At 36.0% G+C, this 23,887-nt stretch overlaps 1 protein-coding gene across 1 annotated transcript in view; it reads right to left on the reverse strand.

Moving 5' to 3' along the window:
* LOC134550494 (cadherin-19-like) overlaps window positions 1-23,887 on the reverse strand; it is a 68,087-nt gene that overhangs the window by 21,012 nt on the left and 23,188 nt on the right. The window contains exons 2-8 of the mRNA XM_063397244.1: window positions 18,322-18,548; window positions 14,718-15,012; window positions 8,587-8,706; window positions 7,722-7,886; window positions 6,510-6,694; window positions 4,853-5,106; window positions 2,032-2,168 (exon numbers count right to left, since the gene is read on the reverse strand). Coding sequence (XP_063253314.1) covers window positions 2,032-2,168; window positions 4,853-5,106; window positions 6,510-6,694; window positions 7,722-7,886; window positions 8,587-8,706; window positions 14,718-15,012; window positions 18,322-18,519 — 1,354 coding nt within the window. The 5' untranslated portion in view covers window positions 18,520-18,548. The remainder of the gene's footprint in view (window positions 1-2,031; window positions 2,169-4,852; window positions 5,107-6,509; window positions 6,695-7,721; window positions 7,887-8,586; window positions 8,707-14,717; window positions 15,013-18,321; window positions 18,549-23,887) is intronic.

Here is a 23,887-nt window from a genome sequence, read left to right on the forward strand (position 1 = left end):
AGCTTTTATATCTTTCAACAGAATAACCCCCCAGAGCCCAGCTTGGTGCCACAGGTAAACCAACTAAAAGTGCACTTGATCCAATCATCCAGAACATGGATAAAACATATTAAACAGAACTGACCCCAGTACTGAGCTTAGGGGAAAACCAGTACTGACTGTCCCTCGACTGGATAATAATGATTTAATGATTGTCTTGCTCTTAGATAGGATTAGAATGTTGTTGTCTGTGCTTCAGCCTTGCATTTGTGGAAAGTTTCTTACAACCAAGTAAAAACTGATGAAAGGAAACTTGATTTTTCTTGAGCTTTAAGCATAAAGTAGAATGAGAGTCAACAGGTTGCAAGTTCTCCCTGCTCACATTTAAGCTCCAACAAATTGGCCTGCCTCTGGATACTTTTAGAATATGCTCCCCCAATGGCATGAGGATAGGATGATCCCCACCACAGGTCCAAAATAACAGAGTCAAGCCTCTCTTACTAATCTCTGATCCCCGCAATTATTGCAATAGATTCAAGTCTTGTGTAGTGTATGAATGTCAGGGCATCAACGGGCTCCTAGGGAGGTTGCTGTTGCAATGCAGTTTCAATACCTGACTAAGGTACAATGAACATTTTATTTGGATGAACTCTAATAGCATTTTGATTTGGCTTCAGTGGAGCCACAATGTCATCCACCAAATGTCTCATGCACACAATACATGTTATGGCTATATTTCAAGGAATAATATACTGCTAGTTTCTGATACAAATTCTTTCAGGTATGCCCAGACCAAGGTGACTTAACAGTTCTTTTGAATGTATCATTATAGACAGTGACCTTATCATCATTAAAGAAATAAAGAATAAGAATTTGAACATAATGAGGTCTCCGTTTCTCTACAATAACTTTCATTACTGTGAAAGTCTGGCTTTTGCTGCAGGAAACAGTTATTCATTTGTAACCTTTGGTTCTCTCCTGTTTTATTGTTTAACTAAACAAAAAAAGTCTAGGCCAAAGTTATCCTGCTGTTTTTCCAAAATGCTGTTCAACATATGGCAGAGATCAAATTTTCCAACACCAGTCATCCCAACAGCATGAGAATGAAATTCATGCTTAAAAACTCACTTAAAGCTGAAAAGAAAGATGGGACCATCAATTACTAAGTACAAGTTAAAGATTTCAATGAAAATTGATACTGACTATCCTATAGTAGATTTCCAGCAGCAATGTTCTACAAGGAAGACTCCCTTTTGGGAACAGAGCAGTTTAAGAATAAAGTGGTCATAGAAATAAATGGAATTTAACTGAGATTCAGGAGTAAAGAATATATGTTAAGAGTATTTGGCAAAATCTATCTGATTTATTGATTTTACTCTGGTTTCATATGGTTTTCCTTCTTTTTGAGGATGAGTGGGATTACTTTTTAAACAATATGCCAGTAATCCCATTAAACTGCCTTATAAATCAGGAGCTGTTAAATTTCTAGTGTTGTCCCAGATTCAGGGCAACCAGATCACCAAAACCACAAACATTTGCATTTGACTTTCAAACAAAATTGACAGGTGAAATCTATATAAAGGGTGTTTCAAGGCTTTAATTGTTACTGAATAGACATCTAGATGATTTAGGCCTTGACATTCACAATTAATTTGAGCCACGGGTTTCTGACTGATGTTAAATTAGACCCTGGCTAATTTCACACTAGTCAAAAATCTGGTGTGAAATTACCCAGGGTCTAATTTAACATAAGATCTTGCACTGCAGGAGCAATTCTTATGCTTCAGTGTAGCTTGAAAGCATTACACTCTCAATCCTATTACAATTTCTTTTTTCATAAGGTCATCTTTTATGAAAAAGCACAGGACCTTGGAGCTCAAATACATTCCACTTCTATTTAACTAATCATTTTAATAATGCTCCTTAGTGTAGCAAGCAACAGTAATATAATCAGAAAGAAGAATGTATTCTCCACTTAAAAGAAGGCACATACAGAGGATAATTACAGATCACAGTGTGAAAAACCCAGCGTTCCTTAAATTTCTTACTCACTTGTTTCTGTGGCTGTAACAGTTAAGTTGTGCCAAGAAGCTATCTCTCGGTCCAGAGGTTCAGTGGTAATGATTGCTCCATTGTGTTCATTGATGCTGAACAGTCTCTTTAAATGCATGCTGTGGACAATAGAGTACCTGCACCAAAAAAACAAAGGAAAGACATTCCCTAGTACTGAAATGTTCCATCAGAGGCAAGGACATAGAAAGCTATTGTCAACTGAGAAAACAGAGCAGTGCATGTACGCATATAAATGTGTGCTGCAACAACTCGGAAGTCATGAAAAATGTACGCTGATAAACATTTAAAATTCACTGCCACCAAGATCAAAGCTCTTCTTTTTATAAAACTAAATACGTCTCAGATCTATATTAATGTTAACCGAATCTGAAATGCATTATTCATTTTTACTTCTAAGTCAGTCTCACAGCAGGTGAATGACTTCATTGAAAAGAAACAGCAAAATTGCCACTTGTGAAATGAATAACATCAACATCTAAGTGGAGGTATAATGGCAAATCTATTTTATCATTGCTGACATGCTCTGATGCCAAGGGAATGGGCATTATAAAGAGACAATTATCTGTAATGAGGTGACACTACGGCAGAGTACAAAATCCTAATGCAGGAGATGATTGCAGGGAAGACTCAGTGCTCCTGAGTTTTTGCTGAAAAGGTTCCAGATGCTGTGGACATGCACATTGTGCACATACATATACACATGCCACCCAAGTGGTTAAAGTCTAACCACTTGTTGATGTGTCTAACCACACAAAGATAAACTGAAATAGCAATGAAATATATTGGTTCAAATGGAAATGATAATTGCTGATGTTTTTAATGGTCTACAAAGCAGAAGATCATATGATGCTGTTGTTAATAAAGTCTATTTAATGGGAATAAAACCTCTTTGAATAGTTGAAAGATTCTTTCCACTCCAATTTGGCATGCCCGTATGCAACTATTCCTTTTTATTTTACCCTTAATTCTGCTTGACAAAGCCTTTCTGTTTCTTGTTGATACTTAGGACTCCAGCTCAGAAAACCTGTCAGCAGTTAAATGAGACTCTAACTTGTTATTCACAGCTACATTCTGTCTCTTTTAAAAATCAGTAAGAAGATAAATTGAAGAACCAGCACAATATTGTAAGTGAAAGTTTTTATAATGTGAACCAAATTTGGATACTTATAAATTTCTATTTAAGGTATTTATAATTTTTTCTGACATAGTTATTGTGTTTTCTTTGGGCATTTATTTGGTAATCTGATTCTTGATAACCATTATTAAGAAAAACTATATTAAGTATTAGGATTTTTTTTATTATTAGCATAGTGAACTTTTGTTGCACAGTTTTTTTTAAATTTGGTTGTTTGAAACCTGGAGTCCACAAAGCAACACAAATTGTTTTCTATATTATAAGTAATTGCTGTCATTTATGATAGGAATGGTTTCAAAATTAGATTCATTTTCATGGCACTTAGCCCAAAAAACACATCTTTATATTAGAACTGATATACTCTATTCTAAAGGATCTCATTGATGCAATACCTGTGTCACTGTTTTAGGACTATGCAGACATTTGCAATTTGAAGCCAGTTCCTCCAAAACATTTCTAACTAAGAAGTTATAGATGTGTGTTAATGTTTAATTGTTCTACAGAAGATGTTTCCCTTATCTAAACAAACCATCAAATGAGCCCTTTTAGAGGGGGGAACAAAAAAATACATGTAATTTTTTTTTCTTATTTAATTTAACCTATTACTAACCTAATAAATAACAGTAAATGAATGGGAAAGCATAACAAATCACTGCCTAAAGCTCTGAAGCCTTAGTATAATATATGTGTATATCTGCTGTTAGAAATCTACACAGCATAAATTGTGTCTCAGTCATTTGTCACTGTATCCTGGTTTGTTTAAATTGCACAATACACAGTGAATGAAGGCAATTCAAGAAGCTATTTTAATTATAAATCCATGTTAAAGATTAATTACCTCTTTTCTCCCTTAAGAGACATCAAAATTATTTATCATTGATATTATAAAAAGCAGAATCTGCTGTTGCCTGGTTGAGTGGCTGGGTGTCAGCTGGCTTGTGGTAAGCAATTGTTTTGGGTCTTTTTGCATCACTTGTTTTTCTTGGGGATTTGTTGCACATCTGTGTTACATCCCCCTGGGGAAATGGTTTCTTCTCCCTCAGGGACCCCTGGAACTCCTGTCATGTAGTCTGACCCTTCCTTCCCCTTCTGACCCCATTGGCTGTGTGCCAGCTGGCCCCTCCCTGAGAAACCCTGAGAAAAAGACCCCTGTCCCCCGGGATCGTCCTCTCTCTCTCTCCTGGGACACCATCCTGGAATAAAGGACTGCAGCTAAAAGGGTGAGAGCCTCTTTTGAATCCTTATCCTGTCTTTCTTGATATAATCCTCCTAGGCCTGAGAAGGGCTGAGCTAGCTGAGACCCTTGAAGAGAATAAGGAGGGAGGAAATATCACATCTGGGTTTTTCCCATCTCTTATTTTCTTTGATGCTAAGTATTATTATTATTTTGATAGCTCAGTAATAATATTAAGGATAATAATAAACAACTATCTTTCTCTGAACCCATGAGTTCTCAAAACTTTATGCTCCCAGTTCTCTTTTGCATCCCAGTGGCTGAGGGACTAAGTGCCTGTATGGTCCTCACCTGCTGATGTGGGTTAAACAGTGACATCTGCAATAACCTTGGATATCACAGAAAATGAGCTATGGTAAGGAAGAGAAATATGCTTTGGAAATACCAATTCCATTTTCATTCGAGGCCTGTCTACATTTTAAGACAGGTACCTGACTGGACTGCCATCTTCATCTGGGTCTCTAGCAGTTACGACCCCCACGAGTGCGCCAATCATAGCTCCTTCAACAATCTCCATCACGTAGCTCTCCAAGCTGAAAACTGGAGGCTCATCAGCATCTTCCACATTGATTTTGACTATGGTTGTGTCTTCAAATGGTCCTTCTTTCAAAAAACGCTCATCAATGTATCTGTTTACAGCTTTTACTTGAATACTGTATCTCCTTTTGCTTTCATAATCCACTCTCTGTTAAGAAAGAAAGCGAGTTTTGGAATATTTCTTTATATTTGAAATAAAATATAGTTTAATAAATGGTGTGAGATTAAAGACAAAGTAGTGTTATACCTATTTTAGAAAAGTTTAGAAAAATGATTACTTCTAAAAGTGAATTCTAAGGTTTCATTTTTATGTTAAAAACAGTTTCAAATTAAGATGTGCTTGTTTGTTTTAACATTTCATGCTTTAATGGCTTTAATGCTGCAGTCAAATAGCACTGTAAAAAAGAATTTCCATAGAATGTCACCCCTAATAACACATATTTGCTCTACAATTTTAGATAGCGTTAATCTTCTGAAATATATATGTAAACAAAATACCTACTAAATAAATAGCTTCCGAAACGAAAAAAGAAACAAAATAAAACCAAACAAAACCAAAACAAAAATCAAAACAAACCCAGAAAACTTCTCACACTTAGAGTATTCAACTCTTCATGGTCCTAGATTTTATTAGTCTATTGAACTCATGTTGCCATGAGTTTTCCTAGCTAGCTGAGCGTTTCATATTAAGTAGAAGGTTTGTACCTTCTCACGCTCTTTTCATGTAAACACCAGCTATGTTCTATAAACATAGCCATTGTTTTTACATTCCATGCTGGGACAAACAAGACTGTGTGACAGTTCCCTTGACCAATGCGGTGAGAGGTGGGAATAACCACTCTCCAATCCATGGTCACCTTGTGAGAGGTATGTAATAGGAAGAATAAACAAAGGGTGGTGCTCCTGCCCTGCTTGCTCTGATGAACCCAGACCTCTGTCTCCAAGTGTGTCCTTATCTGCTAGGCTCACGGTGATAAACTCTATTTTCATTTCCCATGATCCCTGAGATGATTGAGAAATCTTCCTGAGTGATTTAAAAATAAATTACAGAGTATCAAAGTATATTGCTTTTCTTAATTGATGAACTGGTCTTTTTTGATTGTACTTTTGATTGTACTTTTCAAAGCTATGTCACAACAAAAACTCCACTATCAATACAGTCATAAATTCTGGTTTCAGTGAACAGGAAGTGTTGGAAATGAGGTGAGATTGCTTGCAGTTTATTGATAAAGATTTTACAGATGATGCACAGAAGAGAGAGAACATTTTCTCACAATGGGATACACTGTGTTGCACAGTTAGGAATAACATTAAGATACTCTGACTGTCACTATTATATTCAGCAGTAATAGGAATGAGTCAAAAATGTAAACAGAAAGAAAAGCGTTATTCTTTTATCCCTCATAATATTCCAATCAAATCACAAAGCTTAAAGAAAAAAAAAAAAAAAAAGAATTCAAAGCAATAGGCCTTTTCTACACATCCAGCTTGCTTGAGGATTTTCTTTCAAATATTTAGAGATTTTTTTTTTCTAGTTTTCTGAGATCTCACCTTTTTTAGTAAGATAATTCCTTCTTGAGTCTCATTGTTTGTAAAGATGTAGAAAACATCTGAGCTGTCTGCATCAATGAAATAGTCCATGGCTGCATTGTCCCCAGTGTCACTGTCTTCTGCAAAGATTTTGCCTACGGTGGTGCCCACGGGAGCCTCTTCAGAGACACTCATGTAGTAGAGCCCTAAAGAAACAAATGCTGGCAAAGTTCAGTGATCTGCCATGATCAATAAGTGCTGTAGCTTGAGGCTGTCAGAGAGCTGAGGAAAGCCCCAACTTCTACCAGAGCAATGGACAGAATCTGGCGTTGTATAGGTCTTAGGTGCAGGGCAGGACAATCTTTCCCCCTGGGAGCCCTTCCCTCTCAGCCCTACTTCAGCAGTGTATGGAGCAAATGACAAAAAAACCCCCAACCAAACAAACAAAAAACCAACAAAAACAAAACAAAACAAAAAAACCCCTAATGGTTTTAAACTGAAGGAGGGAAGGTTTAGATTAGGTATAAGAAAAATGTTTTTTACTGTGAGGGTGATGAAACACTGACACAGGTTGCCGAGAGACATGGCAAATCTCTGAGAAATTCCAGGTCAGTTTGAATGCTGCTCTAAGCATCCCTGCCCGTTGAAGGAGGGTTGGACAAGATGACATTTAAAGGTCTATTCCAACACTAACTATTCTATGGTTCTATGACTGAACAGGGTGAAAAAAACAGTGGAGGGCAGCACTTCCCAACAGCACAGTTTTTTCCAGCTAGCCCGATGTGCAGCTCTCATTTCTGCTAGAAACTACCTGGACAGAGAGGTTCACATCATTAGCCAAAAATTTAATAGTATGTGTCAAAAGAAATGAAGAGAGGAAAAGAAGAAAAAAGGTGAGTGGAAATGATGCTAAATATCCCATTTTCCAGATTTTAAGCTGAGGTAGTGCAAATAATAGGGAAAGCAGTTTAACCATTTGTCTCCGAAGTCTAGTGGTAAGTAAAAATACCAGGTTTGAGATTTTTGAAATGATAGATTTTCTTTTCCTCTTGGTTTTTGAGCTTTTTGTGACAACTTTTTATCCACTGTCTATTTTACTTTTTTACAGCTGTATGCTGAAGTCAAAGCATAGCCCTGTTCTCAAAAGACCTACCAGAAAACCTAACAGAGCTACAGTGGATCTAAATTTCCTCAAGATTTCCATTTCCAAGACTTCCATTAACCTCTACTCACGGTGTTGAAATTTAGGTGGATTGTCATTGACGTCGGAGAGGTTGATGGTAACGGTGGCTGTTGCAGAAAATGCTCCTGGTTGCCCAAGCATATCTTTGGCTTGAATGATGACCAAATACTGCTCTTTTGTTTCTCTATCCATTTGGGAAGCCATTCTAATGACCCCTAAAAATACAAAGTACAATATAATAGCATATAATCTCATTTTTTTCTCAACATCTGACATAGACATAGGTATAAAGTATAATATAGTATATGTATATATTATAATATAGTACATGTGTATAATATAATAGGCATATAAGATGCATCACTGGACACAGTTATGAATTTTCATTCTAGACTGTGCATAGCACAACTGTCCTAATACTGGGTATTAGTCATCACGGTAGCATGTGCTCTGTATGTCAAATCCATTCTGCATATTTAGAGTTTTGGGGAGCAGAATGCTCCATATATTTCCTCTACTACATGTAACCATCTCTCTTACTTAGACATTAGGTTTTTGGAGGGATGTAACATATCTGTGGTTTATCCAACAAACAGATAGAAATATCACATGATGTGCCATGGAGCTGTTAATTGAGAAGTGTTCCTAGATTATTTTTTTAATTGGGATATTTAGAGTCTAACTCTTTACTCAAAAAGACAATTTTCTAACTAAAGTTTGGACTTGCTAGAGAGAAAGGATTTCATCTTCCTATGGGAAAGAAAAGTTGATTTTCTTCAGATCTAGGTACCTTGCAGAGATGTAAGGGTCTAGGGTTGTTAAGGATCTTTGTGTTGAAATCAAGAAAGACAATTTTGCTTGGATCCATTTTATGAGTTTATGAATGTTTTCAAGTTACAAATTCACTTGTAGTACCTGTCTTCGGCTCCACAGAGAAATAAGGCTGTCCCTGAACGAGACTGTAAAGCAGACGAGCACTATTCCCATAAGAAGGATCATCAGCATCTGTAGCTGTTACCTGTGTAACCGAAGTACCTCAAGGAAAAATAAAATAGATTATGTTTGTTTTCTTCTTCTATAAATTGTCTCATAATTACAAAACATAAAATCTTTAAAAACCTTTCAACATACTAATAAAAAGTCCTAAAAATTTACAAGAGCAAATGGCACCTACTAAAATTTATCATTAAAAAGGGAAAATATTTTTTCAGCAGCTGGTCTTGTTGCATTCAAAACTTCAATTAAAATAAAAGTAAATAGTATATGATTTTTCAGTGCTAAATTTATATTGCCTAAAATACTATATATATCATGCCTCTTTTCTAATATGTCAATGGAGTAAGGCAAATTGTTTCTCCTCGTCTTGTGTATTCTTCAAAGTATTTTATGGAATTTTCCCATAAGAATAAGAAAACACAGTCACTTTATCACCAGTAGGCCTGTTGGTGATAAAGAAATTAATTGTTAACAAGCAAAGCATCCAAGAAGTATAACAAGGCTCTGATAAAAATTTTATTCTTGATTCAAGCTCTCTTTAATGAGCTTGTCCCAATGCAAAACATGTGGTAGAAATCCCAGTGCAAAACCACAGTGGAATCAAATTGCAGAACTTGATTTGTTCTTTGATGGGAACCTATTCATATCCTAGAAAGAAGATTGACAGTAACCTCATGGCACCATCTCTAATGCCGTCCTTTTAAAAAAATATTCACAGTAACATCATATTTAAGGTAATAATTATTTTTGTCTTTTTTCCTCACCTAGATTCTGCATTAGAATACAAATATCACTTCTTGTGAGGAACAGCAGGAAATCAAGCTACATTCTAAAAATCTTGAGCATACTTTCACACGATTGCCCCTGATTATCATTACAGCGGTATAGTTAGGCTGGAGGAGAAAAGAGGAAGAGAAAAAGGTGGAGTGTGAGGAGTTAGACTAGAAATACCTTTTATGTAATGACAAAAGAAAATGTGATATTTGTCCCAAATAAATATATTCATTGCTGAGTTTTCTAGCAGCTAGATAATTTTATTTTTAAATAGAAATGAAAAAAAGCTTTCTCATATAAAGGTAAGCTAAATTAAATTATTTGCTTCTTTAAATAATTTATTTTTGCATTTTTTCTCTATTTATTGAGCAGCATTTGAAGTGATTTCCTAATGGATGTTATCTTCTCACAGGCAGAGATTAAACTAAACTGTTATTAATTCCCACCAAATTTTGGACATATATGTCCTTCAAAACTTACCTACAACATCAAGTGTCTGTGTGTTTAGGTGCATAAATATAGATAATTTAGATGTGTGTATAGAGGTATAAATATATATACAGATCCTATTGCTCTGGAGAAATTTTGAAGATAAAATTACAGATTCATATTTAATCAGGGCACATACATGCCTCAGAAATAACTGAATTCTTTAATAAGACTGAAAACTAAATGGAATCTTCAGCTACACAACTCAACTTCATATCACCTGTGATCTATGAAAATTACTCTCAAATCACAGAAAATTCATCCTCTAAGAAAATTTAGCATGACTAGAACACAGACCATTACAACTAGAAGAGTTGCTTTGGAAAAAAAAAATTGCCAGTTAGGAAGGGATCAAGAGCTACAGATGCTCCAAGAGGTTTAGTCTGTCATGAATGCCATTTTCTATTAAACAAACTCAAGTGCCCACAACTATGTTTAGGGACTTATTTATAGCCACATATTTAGCAAATCAGGAATAAAATCCAACACATATATAGGACTTCAGAGTTATCATCACAGCTTTTGTTCATCTCACATTTAACGGTAGATTTATTTTCTGCAGTTTCTAGGCATTATAAAGAAATACTGAATATAAAGCCGCCTTTCCTTCTTCTCTGGGACCCGAACACACTTTCTTTCTTGTCTGTTAACTCTTCTAGAGTATTACAGAATGCAGAAGTAAGGACTTTATCCAGTTGGAATCAGTGAGACACAGCTGGTGGATGTAATTAATGGAAAGGTGAATAGTCAAAAGGAATCTAGTAAAGAGGGAGCTGACCTGGAAGGAAGAAAGAATAGATATTCTGCACTCCAAGGAAGAAGACAATTTATTTCTAAATTGGGGTGACAGGAAACCATGGAGAGAGAAAGCTATAATTTCTCACAATTTTTTAGAACAAAGATTGCGTGATAACTGCATGAACCTCTACAGTAAGCATGCGCTATGTAGCAAGAAAAATGTTATGCTGGCTTTAGAGTAGTTACTCAGTTTTTAATTTTTCACATTCATGAAACCTTCATTTCTTTATAAATTTAACCATCAGAAAAAAACAATCCACCAAAACAAATTTAATAAAAACTGAAACAAATCCCCGAAAACAACAACAACAAAAAAACCAACCAACCAAACCCCAAAACTCACAAAGGAATCCCAAAACTGAATTCAAACCATTTGCAGAATGGAATCATATTTACACAACATTTGTATCTGGGTGACAGAAACTGAAATGCTAATATTCTCAAAAACTCCCAAAAGCCATTATTTGTAACTTCATGGTTGTGAGAAGAATAATTGAACAGATAGAAATCATATATTTTAAAACAATCAATTAACATATAACTTCACTCAGCCTCCCATAAAAAGAAACCCCAAAGCCCTAGTCCTGACATTGCAAACATCACATGATAAAACTTACAGTTGAACTTTTTTGATTAGCTTTATTTGAGGCAAACTGATACTTTGCATCTCTGAAGCCTTGGTTTTACCCTTCTCAGGCAAAATATAGCAGAGTGCCATTTATAAGCTGCAGCCCATTAGATATACTATGGGGCCCTCATATGGCAAATAGCTATTCATTTTTCTAACTAGAGCTTGAGATCTATAAAGACATTAAATACTAATAGATTATTGCATCTGACTCTTAACCACTCCATCAGACCAGCATTTGTACGAGTTTAACAGCTATAAGTAAGACAGTGTAAATTCACACCAAATGCCTGAGGGTAGAGTCCTGTGTTCTCAGAAGAGTCCATTTGCTGACACGCTTTTCATTTACTGTGACACTTGCATATGAAACCCTAATAAAATTTAGTACTGAAGATAAAAGACAGTTAATAAAGAATTAAAATGTAGTCTAATTTGTTGGCGCATTTGTATGTATATTGATACTAGTAACTAACTTCAGGCACAGTAATTTGTGTCTGTTTTCTGGTTTTGCTGTGGTTGTCTGAGGCAAGTGACCAGCTCTGAATTATTCTCTACTTGCTTTCTTAGTTCCAGACAAAACGTGCACTAGTGGTAATTCCCAAGTCTTGACCACGCTTCCTAAGAGTGTTTTCTGTCAGGAAATTATTAGGAAACCAAGCACCAGTGAGCTGAACCAAAGCCAGAGAACATTTAAACAGAGCAAAGAGCAAACCTCCTTATTGCACTGTATTATTTAAATTAACTCTATTCTTCACCCCGTTTTATGCAAGAGTATACTTTAGTTTATTGGGAGAAAAACACTAATATTATCAACAACTATGCTATCAATACTGCAGATTTTAGTGGTTTACTCTTTCTCCCTGCTATGAGCTTATAAATTTCCTTGTAAGATTGTTTTATAGTGCACACTGAAACAGGTGTCACCTCGGTGGTGCAATTCCTATCTTTTGAGAAGCAGGGTGAGACCCAGGAAGTACTCATGGTGTGTGGCTCATTTGTTTCATGTTTTGGAGCTGACCACTGTCTAGGTATACACTCAGCTTGTATTGTATATTCCATGCATGCACATTAGTATTCCAGTAGTGTCTCCATGGAAGAAGTAGATGAAAGAATGATCTCTGGAATAGCTATGATATTAGTACTAGAGGAGTCAAGTGTAGAAGCAGTAACACAGAAAGTATTTCAAGATCCTGGATGACCTGGATTAATGTATGATACACTGGATGATCGTAAATCAGTGAGTTTACTATTTCAGGAAGTCTGAGAGAGAAGGCAAATGGGAATTTTGCTTTATTTTTCACCCATTATGACAAACAGGACATGGTTTTACTTCTGATTTTTTAATTTACTTTCTTTAATTATTCTTATGAGGAAGTGACATGTTTTAGGAATCTAACAGATGACATAAGAGAGTGGACAAAGACAGCTGAGCCTTTCATTTTTAGTGTATCTCTTTATAGCAAACTCAAAGCAATACAGAGTGAAACTTCTCAACTGTCAAGGTCTTGGTCATGGTTTCAGGTGAGAAACAGAGGTAAATGGGAAAAGATTACTACTTTTGTTGTGGGTCTAAGTATCACCCTACCTGATGGTTTTTCTATTTTCTTTTTTCTTTTTTTTTTTTTTTTTCTTTACGTTTAGCCATCATTAAGACAGAAGGATAAAATGGAAAAAAATCAGTTGTTCACACACTTATATGAATGGCTTCAAGCCTCTGTGAGTATAAATGAAGATACACTAAATAATCAGCCTTTTAAAAAACATTTTTATAAGAGACTAAGGGACCTATAAACAATGTTTTACCACAAAGAAATGAAAAACTAAATGAAAGGAATTTTCAAAGTCCTAAATTTTTGAAATCCTAGATAATTCTAGACAGTGAACTGTACTCATTTTTACTATGAGCACATAACGAATAAAAATGTAAAGGTCTTTGATAGGACAGTTATTTTGTCTCCAAAGCTGAGTAAATGAGCAAGATGCAAAAGCCAGAAGAACCCACTGAACAAGCAACTCATTATGTTAGAAAAAGCTATTTGACCAAGAGGTCCGGTGCAGAATTAAGTCTGTCTGCACAGAAGAAAGTGACAGTGAACAAACAATAGAAGTGATTTCCCTGGTGGAAGGTGGTATAAGCAGGCAGCAGGTATCAGTAACAAATAAATTGGTAGAATGCGTGTCTTATGTAGCTACTGGTAGTGATGGTGATCTGTTGCATCCTGGCAAAAATTAGGATATTAACCCCACTTTTAATTAAATACCAGGCATGAAAATCCTTTTCTTTCAACTGCTATCCTGGCTGGTAGAAGATAAAGTTTATGGCTTGCTGTAAAATATTCACTGATTTTGCTCTAAATTTTGAGCAGATAATGCTTAATAGCATCACTGATACTATTACATTAATGGTCTCATTGATTCATACCATTGAAAGAAGCACAACACTTGAATTTCTTTTCAATATCACTTGCAATAGAAATAAGCAAAACAAGTAGGCTTATAAATTTAAAATATTATCTTTTGTCTAAGATCTGAAGAATCTAGTTGCCCTTTGATTTTGAAGATAATTATTTGGAGATATTATCTATAATATGACTGTTTACATCAGCTGTATTCACAATTTGGGGTTTTTGAAGGCTTTAAACATACATGTACACATATTATGAATGCATATGTGTATGTGAACAGATATAGATATATATATAAAATATATACCTGTATTTGCCAGATATTGACTTTGTTTTGTATTTGTTATACTGTTTCTAGATATATGACAGATCCTAATACAGGATCTGTCTGATCATGTGAAAGTGGGAAAGAAGAGGTACAGGGATTAAGTTGTTCTTCTTGACAGGAAAATTATAATTCCTGTGTTTAGGAAATCAGAAGTGAATCAGTCCTTCACTGCACACTGTCTAAATCCAAACAAGGAGAAACTGACTGATAGGAAAGAGGCTTGGCAGTGTAAATAGGTAGGTAATAAGCAGAGAGGGTGGTCATCACATCTTCTTCACAACTCACTGCAGTACTCTGTCTAATTCTACTGGGAAAGTCATATTTTTAAAGAAGTGCAAATTTCAATCACTGACAGGAAAGACAAATGTCTATAGTCAATCCAAGCATGTATCAAGAACTTGTAAAAGGACTTGGGGAGATGTAGGTACCCAAATACTTAAGAATGTTAAGTAGAGGTATTTACAACCCCCAAATTAAGAATATACCTTTGCAAATTTCCAAACCTGTAAAGCAGTTTGCTTCCTTCTTATGGAGATGCAGTCTGTAAATATGCTATTAAGATTTTACTTCGACACAGCTGTCTAGAAAAAAAATCAGAAAATAGAGTTTGAGTCACAGCATGTGATACCTTCAGGTGACATCTCTGGAACCGTGGCCACATAAGGTCCATCCAAGAACTGCGGTGCATTGTCATTGACATCTCGGACCTTGATGATAAATTCTGATTCAGGTTCAACAGGAAGCCAAGTGCTCCTGTTAATTGCTTGTGCTCTGAGAGTGTAGAAAGGTTTCTTTTCTCGATCCAGCTTTTGTGTTAAATAAATTTTGCCATTGTATTCATCGATGACAAAAAGAGTTCCAGCTCCCTCCCCAGCCAAAACGTATTTTAACTTGCCATCCTGGTTGTCTAAATCTGATTTCAGCTGAAAGTACAAAAGAGAAAAATCAGTCATAGTTTGGGAAGAATAAAGTTTTGAAACACTCATTTTGTGCTTTGTTCTGATTCTATAGTGGACCCTGTCCCTAATGAGCCTTCTTGGACACTAATATTTGAAAGAAGGTACTGTAACATTTTCAGCCAACCATTTTAATTGCAAAATATATAAAATAATTTAATTTTAAAGTATTGATATTGATATTGATATTGATATTGATAACAGACTTTTAAATGCCTGATATGACTGAAAAGAGATGCTTCAGCTACTTTGAAGTGAAGAGGATGTATCTAAGTACCTACTTTAGTTCATTGTTTTATCAGCTCCCCTACAATTCTGCTGAAAACAATGCAAAGGTCGTTAAACATTATCTGAATGTTTTATTATTGCAGATGTCACATGTTTTTTAAGTTGTTTTTTGTTTTTTTGTTTTTTTGGGTTTTTTTTACTCAACAATGTTAAATGTAAATGTGTGCAATAGTGATGTTCTGTTTCTGTTAAAATATTAAAGAAGTGAAAAGACATTCTGTGGTGAAAGTCTGTATTGTTTATTCCAAAATAAATTAATAGACATTTTCCATTTCCTTCCAGGATGATCTACATTCTCTGTTGTATTGGTAAGAAGAACTTTACAGTGATGATTCCTTTGATGAAGCTGAGCCTTGGAGACAATTTTGGTCCAGCTGCACTTGTTCATGACAACAGAATAGTTCTGTTAATGTTAGTGATACATAATACAGCAATATTTTAAGGACAATAACTTAATTTCCTAACATAGCAGGCATCCACAGTTGAATTTTATGGGACAAAAATTTTAATTATGTCATTAATTCTCTATTTTTTCTCCACATATTATTGTTTTAGAAAAAAAAAAAAAAGTCAAACTATCTAAGAGCCTGGATACTAAGTGAAAAATCCAAAGTTAAAAAAAAATATTGTTCAACTTGCTTCTCTTATGAAGCAACATGTTTCAAATGCAAATAATGTGCCTAACTGTTGACTTTAATTATCTCACTGTTTTGCTTATTGTTATTGACCCTAAAGGTCACTGTAATTTGTGAGGTCACAGAACAGGAAAGCAACATTTCCTTATTGGATATACTCAAATATTTTGTAATAACTTCTGCAGTTGCAAAAATAGTTTTAACTTTTCTTTGGAAGAATGCATATGCTTTTTAAGATTTTCATAATGCATAATTACCTGCATGTATCAGATGGATAATTTATTCAGACTGTGACAGGGACACTGGTCTGAGATATGAGGAGCTGTTTTGAGTTCCTATTCTGAGTAAAGGTATTTAGGGCTATAATATTCAGAGTTAATTTCCAATACAAAAGATAGAATTTTCAAGTCTAAGGGAGTTTAGAATCATTTAAAATATGAACAACTTAAATATTTTCAACTTAAGTAGTTGTGTGCTAAACATGGGTCATGTTACCCCCTTTATAAATGGTCTGGTCAAACTCATTTTAACACCATCCAAATCTGTCATCTCAGTAAGGGGCAACACAGCTTCTTTGTTATCCATAAATCTTGGTTTCCTTGGAGAAATGATCTGTATCTAGATCTTAAAACTAACTGAGATAGTTAGTTCTGGGGCTGAGATGTGAGCACAGAGTGTACCAAATCCTTAGGGTCTGGGAGCACACCTTTGACCACCTGCTAAGACAGAACCTGTGTTTAGCAATTTCAGTTAGAATCATTTATCCACAAAAGATTTCATGACCTTGAAAGTGTTAAATGAGAGGTCCCTCACAGATGACATCTGCTGAAAAAGAATAACAAAGGTTCTCAGTTTACTTGTTTTTGTTTTTTTTTTAGGCTGGGAACAAAATAAATGGTCTTTCCATTGTAAATGAAAACTGAGAACAAGTATTTTTGTACTCATCCTTGTGTGTCTGCCATTGCAGTGCTGATGCACACATTTATTTTTTTCTAAATCTTGATAATGGAAAAAGAGCCATGAGTCTATGTTAAATCAAATTTGAAAATTTAGTTCTGACTGTAAAATGATTTTTGATATGGAATAGTGATTTAAGAACAGAGACTGTCTACCTTTGTATTTTCATTGATGCAGTTTTCTTCAGGGCCTTAATTACTAAAAATTCATGTGTTGATCATAGACTACCACTTCATTTGCTGAAAGCAGCGCATATTCTACTCAATAAAAAGACACAAGTAAATATATCTTATTAGACAATGGTTTCACTGCAATATAAATCCCCAGTTTACCTGTGAGAAATAAAAAGGTGAGATCATGAAAATATATGACATTTATGAAGTTTCTTTGCAAGAAACTGTTTTCAAGGTGTTGGAAAAGTAATAATAATTTTTTTAAAAATAAACAGTACGTCTTCAGTTGTTATTTCAGAAGTGAGATATCACACTTCCATAGTAATTACTTTGAAAGGGCTGTGAAAAAGTAATTAGTGAATTTTGAGCACTTCACCCTTTGGGCCCAATTAAATTTTAGTGCTAGTTAATTAGCAGTTAAACTTATTGTGGTTCATTCATCTAAAAAGGGCCTTAAAGAAAAAAAATAGATCTCGAGATTAAAATTACTTCTAGCATACAAAAATTAATAATAATAATAAATATAGTAATAATAATGATAAGCAGAGAGAGAAAGAGGAAGATTAACCCTTGTTAAGAAATTATCTTAAAGCACATTTTTAAAGGAGGGTGAAAAATAATTGTTCATTGTGCTAAATCTACGTTAATCTAATGAACCATGCAGATTCCTGCAGTTTCTCAGCGGTAAAAGGATTTAGTATTAATCAGCTTCATTAAAAATTAATGAGGGGTAAATCAGCTGCTACTTAGTGTAATAGAAAATCATGCTAAGTACTGTTTGTAAACTACACCACACTCTGTATGGCTGCTTTGATGCAGTGCCAAAAATAGCCCAAGCAAATTGCCAGATGTTGATAAACGAGTCCTTAACTTTCATTCAGAAGAAAAGAAGGAACTTTTTACCTTTATACTTTCATCTGCTGTGTATGGACCTAGTTCTAGTAACAGCATGCATGTGAAGTTTCCCTGACAGCAGTCCTCAGTGAGGGAAGGTGCTTGGTACTGCCGTGGCCTACAGCTCTGGGACTTCTGTGACCTTGAGTAAGGTCACAGGAAAGGAGAGATGTAGTACTGCCTTATTACAGCTTCCAGATCTCCTCTTTCTCCATTTGTTGCTATTTCCCCATCACTGGAGATATTTGGTCTTCCGAGTCAGGGTGGAAGCTGCTAATCAGCGTGTTAAATCTAACCTTGTACTGTCCTTGAATCATTACTTATCATACCTGTCCAATATACACAGGATGTGGTGAAATCTGTTCCTCGGTTGCAAAAAGAGGCTCCCACAGCCAGCCACGTTTCACTCTTCGAAGAGCTGTGAAAGGCTGAACTGTGTTTTGTGCACTGGAGTTCTGCGTGCTGGGAGAGCAAGGCCAAAGCTGAACCAGCATCACCATGAGACGCAGCAATACAGAGGAATTCATGCTGAACCGTCCTTTCAATCAGTTGTAATCTGTGAAACAGGAAAGAAAAAAAAAGAAAACTGACAAAGCATTGCCTTTGTCTTTCTACTTTTATATACTGATTCTGTGCTAATATAAGAGCTGATTTGAAGTACTAAATTCTCCTCCTTTCCCTGAAAGTAAAGAGCTGAAACAAAGTCAGTTTCTTATTAAAACAGACATCCTTTCAGAGTCTCTAACATGGAAGTCAAGTGTTCAACTTTTCTTTATTAATATCCTACACAGGGACTTTTATGTAGAAAAAAAAAAAAAAGAAAAATAATCCTTCAATTAATTCATCTTTCAAATTAGACTGGATAATTCTATTGTGTAACCTAGGAATAATTTGATTGGAATAATTGTATGCTTCTGCTTTGACAGGGCTCATTTTGAGCTGCAGTCACAAAACTGCCTGAAGGGCGTGCATCTAGCCTTAGTAGCCCTGATGACTGACAGCTGAAACAGAGTGGTGCAGATTGTTTTTAACGTCTTCTTACCCACTTTCCCAGCTCAGCAAAATGCCTGCAAAAATGTCAAAGGTGATAGGGTACCATGAAGGAGCAGCAAAAATTTACAACTTTCTCCTTCCCAGCCAAACAGCTACATGGAAGAGGCAGAGGTGTTTAATGGGTTCTTTGCCTTTAACACGGGTGATGCACCAAGGGGTTCCCATAGCCCTGAGCTGGAGGACCATGACTGTGACAATGATGGACTTCCAGCTAATTCTGGTATTGTGCAGGATCTGCTGCTCCAGCTAGATCCCTACAAATCTATAGGGCTTCATGGGACTCATCTGAGAATCCTCAAAGAGCTGCTGATATCATTGCAAAACATCTCTATGATTTTTGAGTGGTCTTGGGGATCCAGAGAGGTCACAGCTGACTGTGTTGTCTCACTTTTCAAAAAGGGTGTGAATGAGAACTCCAGAGAGTACAGGATTGTCAGTCTCACTTCAGTGCCTCATCAAGTTATGGAGAAAGTTATTCTGGGAGGTATTGAAAAACACCTGGAGGACAACACAGTAATTGGTCACAACCAGCATGGTTTTATGAGAGGATAGTGTTGCTTATCAAATCTGCTTTACTTTTATGACATGGTATCTCACCTAGTTGATCAGTGGAAGCATGTTGATGTAATCTTTTTGAATTTCAGCAGAGTTTTCAATACTTTCTCTCATAGGATCCTTCCAGACAAAATTTTCAGCACACAGCTGAATAAACACATCATGTGTTGAGTGAGCAACTTGCTCACAGGTTGAGCACAAAGTTACATTGAGTGGGTGACATCAAATAGGGAACCGGTCACTAGCGGTGTTCCACAGGGCTCCACCCTTAGCCCTGTTATTCTTCAACATCTTCATGACTTTCATGCAGGACTGGAAGGAATATTTAGCAAGTATGCAGGTAATAAAAAACTGGGAGAAGCCTTTGAAGGCAGGGAGACCTTGCAGAGAAAACTCAAAAATTTAGGGGGCTAAGCAATCACCAGTTGTATGAAGTTCAACAAGGGAAAGTGCCAGATTCTGCTCCTGGGATGAGGCAACTCTTTATGTACATACAGAGAGAGAAATGAGATGCAGGAATGCTGTACCACAGAAAGGGACCTGGGGGTCCTGGTCCATGGTAAGTTGAACATGAGCCAGCAGTGCCCTGGCAGCCAGGAGGGCCAACCCTGTCCTGGGGGGCATCAGGCACAGCATCACAGCCGGGCAAAGGAGGGGATTGTCCTGCTCTGCTCTGAGCTGGGGCAGCCTCAGCTTGAATATTGTGTGCAGTTTTGGGTGCCACAATACAGGAAAGACATTAAACTATTAAAGATCATCTGAAAAAGGGTCACAGGGATGGTGAAGGGCCTTGAGGGGAAGCTGTATGAGGAGAGACTGCGGTCACTCGGCCTCCTCAGCCTGGAGGAGACTCACAGACCTCCTTGCAGTCTACAGCTTCCTTGTGAGGGGAAGAGGAGGGGCAAGCACTTATCTTTTCTCTGTTGTGACCAGTGACAGGATCCCAGGGAATGGCTTGAGATTCCCTTGGTAGGGTAGGCTTAGGTTGGATATTATGAAAATACTTTTAACCCAGAAAGTGTTTGGACACTGGAACAGGCTCCCCAGGGAAGTGGTTAGAGCACCAAGCCCACAGACAGGGTTCAAGAACCAGGGTTCAGGTACATGGCATTAATCTTGGGGATGGTTCTGTGCAGGGCTAAAAGTTGAACTCAGTGATTCTTGTGGGTCCCTTTCAACTCAAGATATTGATTCTGTGATTCTGTGATTCTGTGATTCTGTGATTCTGTGAATAGAATTTGTCTTAGCAAATCTTACCACATCTGACATTATTTTCTCCAGTTAAACTGACAATGGGCAGATGTATCTTGAAAGCTGTAGTTTTCGGTAGCTAATTTCATTTCCACTATGTATACTTTCAGAAAATGAAGGCTTTTCACAAACTTTAAGATATTATTGACTTTTCAGTGATTATTGGAGCAATTAAGAAAATTTTAAATATAATTCTACGCTCAGTTAAGGATAGCCATCTTCTCCAAGACAAAAAGGAAAATTTTAAAAATACCTACTACAAACATTTCAAGTCTTAAAACCCATTTGGCAATGGCATTAGTCATCCTTTTCAAGGCTTTAGCATTGAAGAATAACATTTTCTATGAGGGAGAAGTGTGGTTTATGAATTTGTAACATGCTAGTCAGCTTGAAAAACACTGGAAAAATATATTTGGATGTATTTATCTTAAACCTGAAAAATCCATAAGTCTTTAAATTGTCCAGGATAAAGTATGAATGTATTTTAAAGTCATTAAGTAATAATATTTTAAATACCAACCTTATCCAAAGGGAAATGCCATAATTGCTTAAAAAGACAGACAGATAATACAGAAAACTATTTTTTTCCTTCCAGTAACTTTATATGATGTTGGACAACATTTTGTTGTCCAAAATGTAATCCGCACAGACGGAAAAAAAGAGAGAGGAGTTGTAATAGGAAAGTCAAATAGAACCACAGAGACTAAAGTGTATATTGCAATCTCTTCACATTTTGTGGTTTTTGACTGTAAAGCTGTAACAGTGCAATAAAAGATTTGAATAGAAAGAATATGATTTGGGTACCCTCTAGTTTCAGTTTCCTGTAGAAAACTGCTTATTTTCCTATAGCTGCAAGAATAATATTTGTGATATGGAAGAAAAGTCCAACAAAGCTCAGCTTGGCTCTGAAATAAGGCTTGAGTGATGTTTAGAAGGCCTAAAGACCTTGGAGAGTCTCTATATGCTACAGGTGTACTTAATGCTAAACAGTAATCCGCACACAAAGTAACCTTGAAAAGGAGCATTTGTTTTACTGCAGCACATACCAAAGGACAGACTACTCAAGCAGCAAAAACTGAACAGTCAAGGAGAACTTTCTGAAGAATCATAGAAAAATGTGTTTCAATCATTTTATATGTGAAGAGAGGTGTTCAGTCTCGGCGATAGCAAATACTTCTGACTAGGCTTTTGCTGTTGTTTTGATTGCTTGTTCTGGCACTGTTCACCTTATTCAACAAATACCTCAGGCTTTTGGGACAGTATGTCATGCAGAGTGAATGTCAAACAATCATTATCAAACTGGTCTGAAGACACTGTGTAAAGACAACAACACAGTGAGGATGCAGAATATGGCTACATTGGTCTGCTGTTGGCTGCCTTCCTCAATGTGTTCAGCAGTTGCATATGAACAGCATAAAGTATGCAATTAATATTTTGGAGCATTTTAGTGTCTTCTTTTTACTAATTTATGTTGATACCTTGTGTTACATGGAGTTAAGCATCACATCTCGGACAAATTGGAGCAAGTATCTATTTTTAGATTCTAATATGCTGCACACACTGTTAGTGTGTAAAAGACTTTAACTTGAAAATACAGATGGTAGGCAAATCCCTTTAAAAAACAAAGCTATTTAATGGAATTGAGATCCATATGTATCTCTGTTTTTCTCTCCTCTGCCATGTCAAACATTCTCAATTTGCTTTTACTTTTAGGACCCTTAAAAGCCTATTTGCTTCCAACATCTTCCTACTCATTTGGCATTGAGACATCACCTCCAGCCCCTGGCCAGCACATGTTGCCATTTTTTTGTAATCTAATTTTTCCCTTGTGAAACAATCACCTTCTTTCTCTTCTACTGATTGTAGCTCAATCTCAGAAGTGAGTCTCATAAAATATCCAGAAACTAGTTTCTTATTCCCTCATCGTTTTCTGGTCTTTCCTTTAAAAATCTAAACTTCAGTATTACCTACTTAAAAGAAAAAGAAATATAAAAGGGCTCAAACTGTTTAAGATGATTCTGTTCTGAGACTGCTGCCTATCACTGTGTCTAGTATTGCCTCATTATTCCCTTGTACTTTCCTGTCTTTCCCTATCTGTCAGTTGTCTCTTGTTTTACACTCATTTGCTATGGTCCTTGTGAATGAAATGACCTTGTACTCTGTGTTATAATTATAGTATGCAGTAGAGGGGAGCATTAGTAAAAGCACTGAGCTTTGGGGAGCTGTAGTAATATGCTCAAATAGACAATTTTTGATAGATAGTTTCCTCATTGAAAAATATGAAAAAAAAGACAAATATATTTTCAGAGATGAGCAAATGATCTATCACTAAAAATTTCCCAAGGGGAAGAAAAAAATGGGAACCATTGTTCTGCTCCTGTCCCTTTGGAAGTACATCTCATATTTTTCCCACATGAAATGAGTTGCAATAATAAAGACTGATCTTGGACCAGAGTATCGAGAATATCAAGAATATCCTTTATAGTTGTAACAATTTGGCTACAGCTTTTAAAGCTTACAGAGAAGCATCTTCCTCTCATCCCCAGTGTAAATCATGGGTTTCTTGAACAACAGAGAAAAATTAACCTTCTTGGAACAAAGCTGATTAGTCCTTTCTCAAGTTTGTTTTAGAACCTTTACCAATTGACATCCTGTCTCCATTTGAAACTGGATGTTATTTTAGGTATGCTAGGAGTCTGACTTGGATCAGAGTTCTCTTTATTTTCTTTTCCATTATGTTTGTGTAATTACATTACAAAATAATATGTGCTACTACTTATAATTGCAAGAAAACAGTAGAAAAATCAAAGGTCTAAAAAATACTGCTCCTAGGATGCAATGAAGTTATATATTTGTTGGTGGGGAAAATAAAAGACTAAAGCTGGAGACAAACAACAGCTTTCTAAAGCATTAAAAAAAATCCAAACAGTAGATTAGAGTGCAGGTGATGAAAAATTATGTTCCAGTTTTTTAGTTGAAGAATAAGGAACAACCAGTTTAATTTTGTAACAAAAGTCCCATAATTTGATCTCAGTA

The sequence above is a fragment of the Prinia subflava genome, chromosome 1 (assembly GCF_021018805.1).
Source record: "Prinia subflava isolate CZ2003 ecotype Zambia chromosome 1, Cam_Psub_1.2, whole genome shotgun sequence".
In the NCBI taxonomy this organism is placed as follows: Eukaryota; Metazoa; Chordata; class Aves; order Passeriformes; family Cisticolidae; genus Prinia; species Prinia subflava.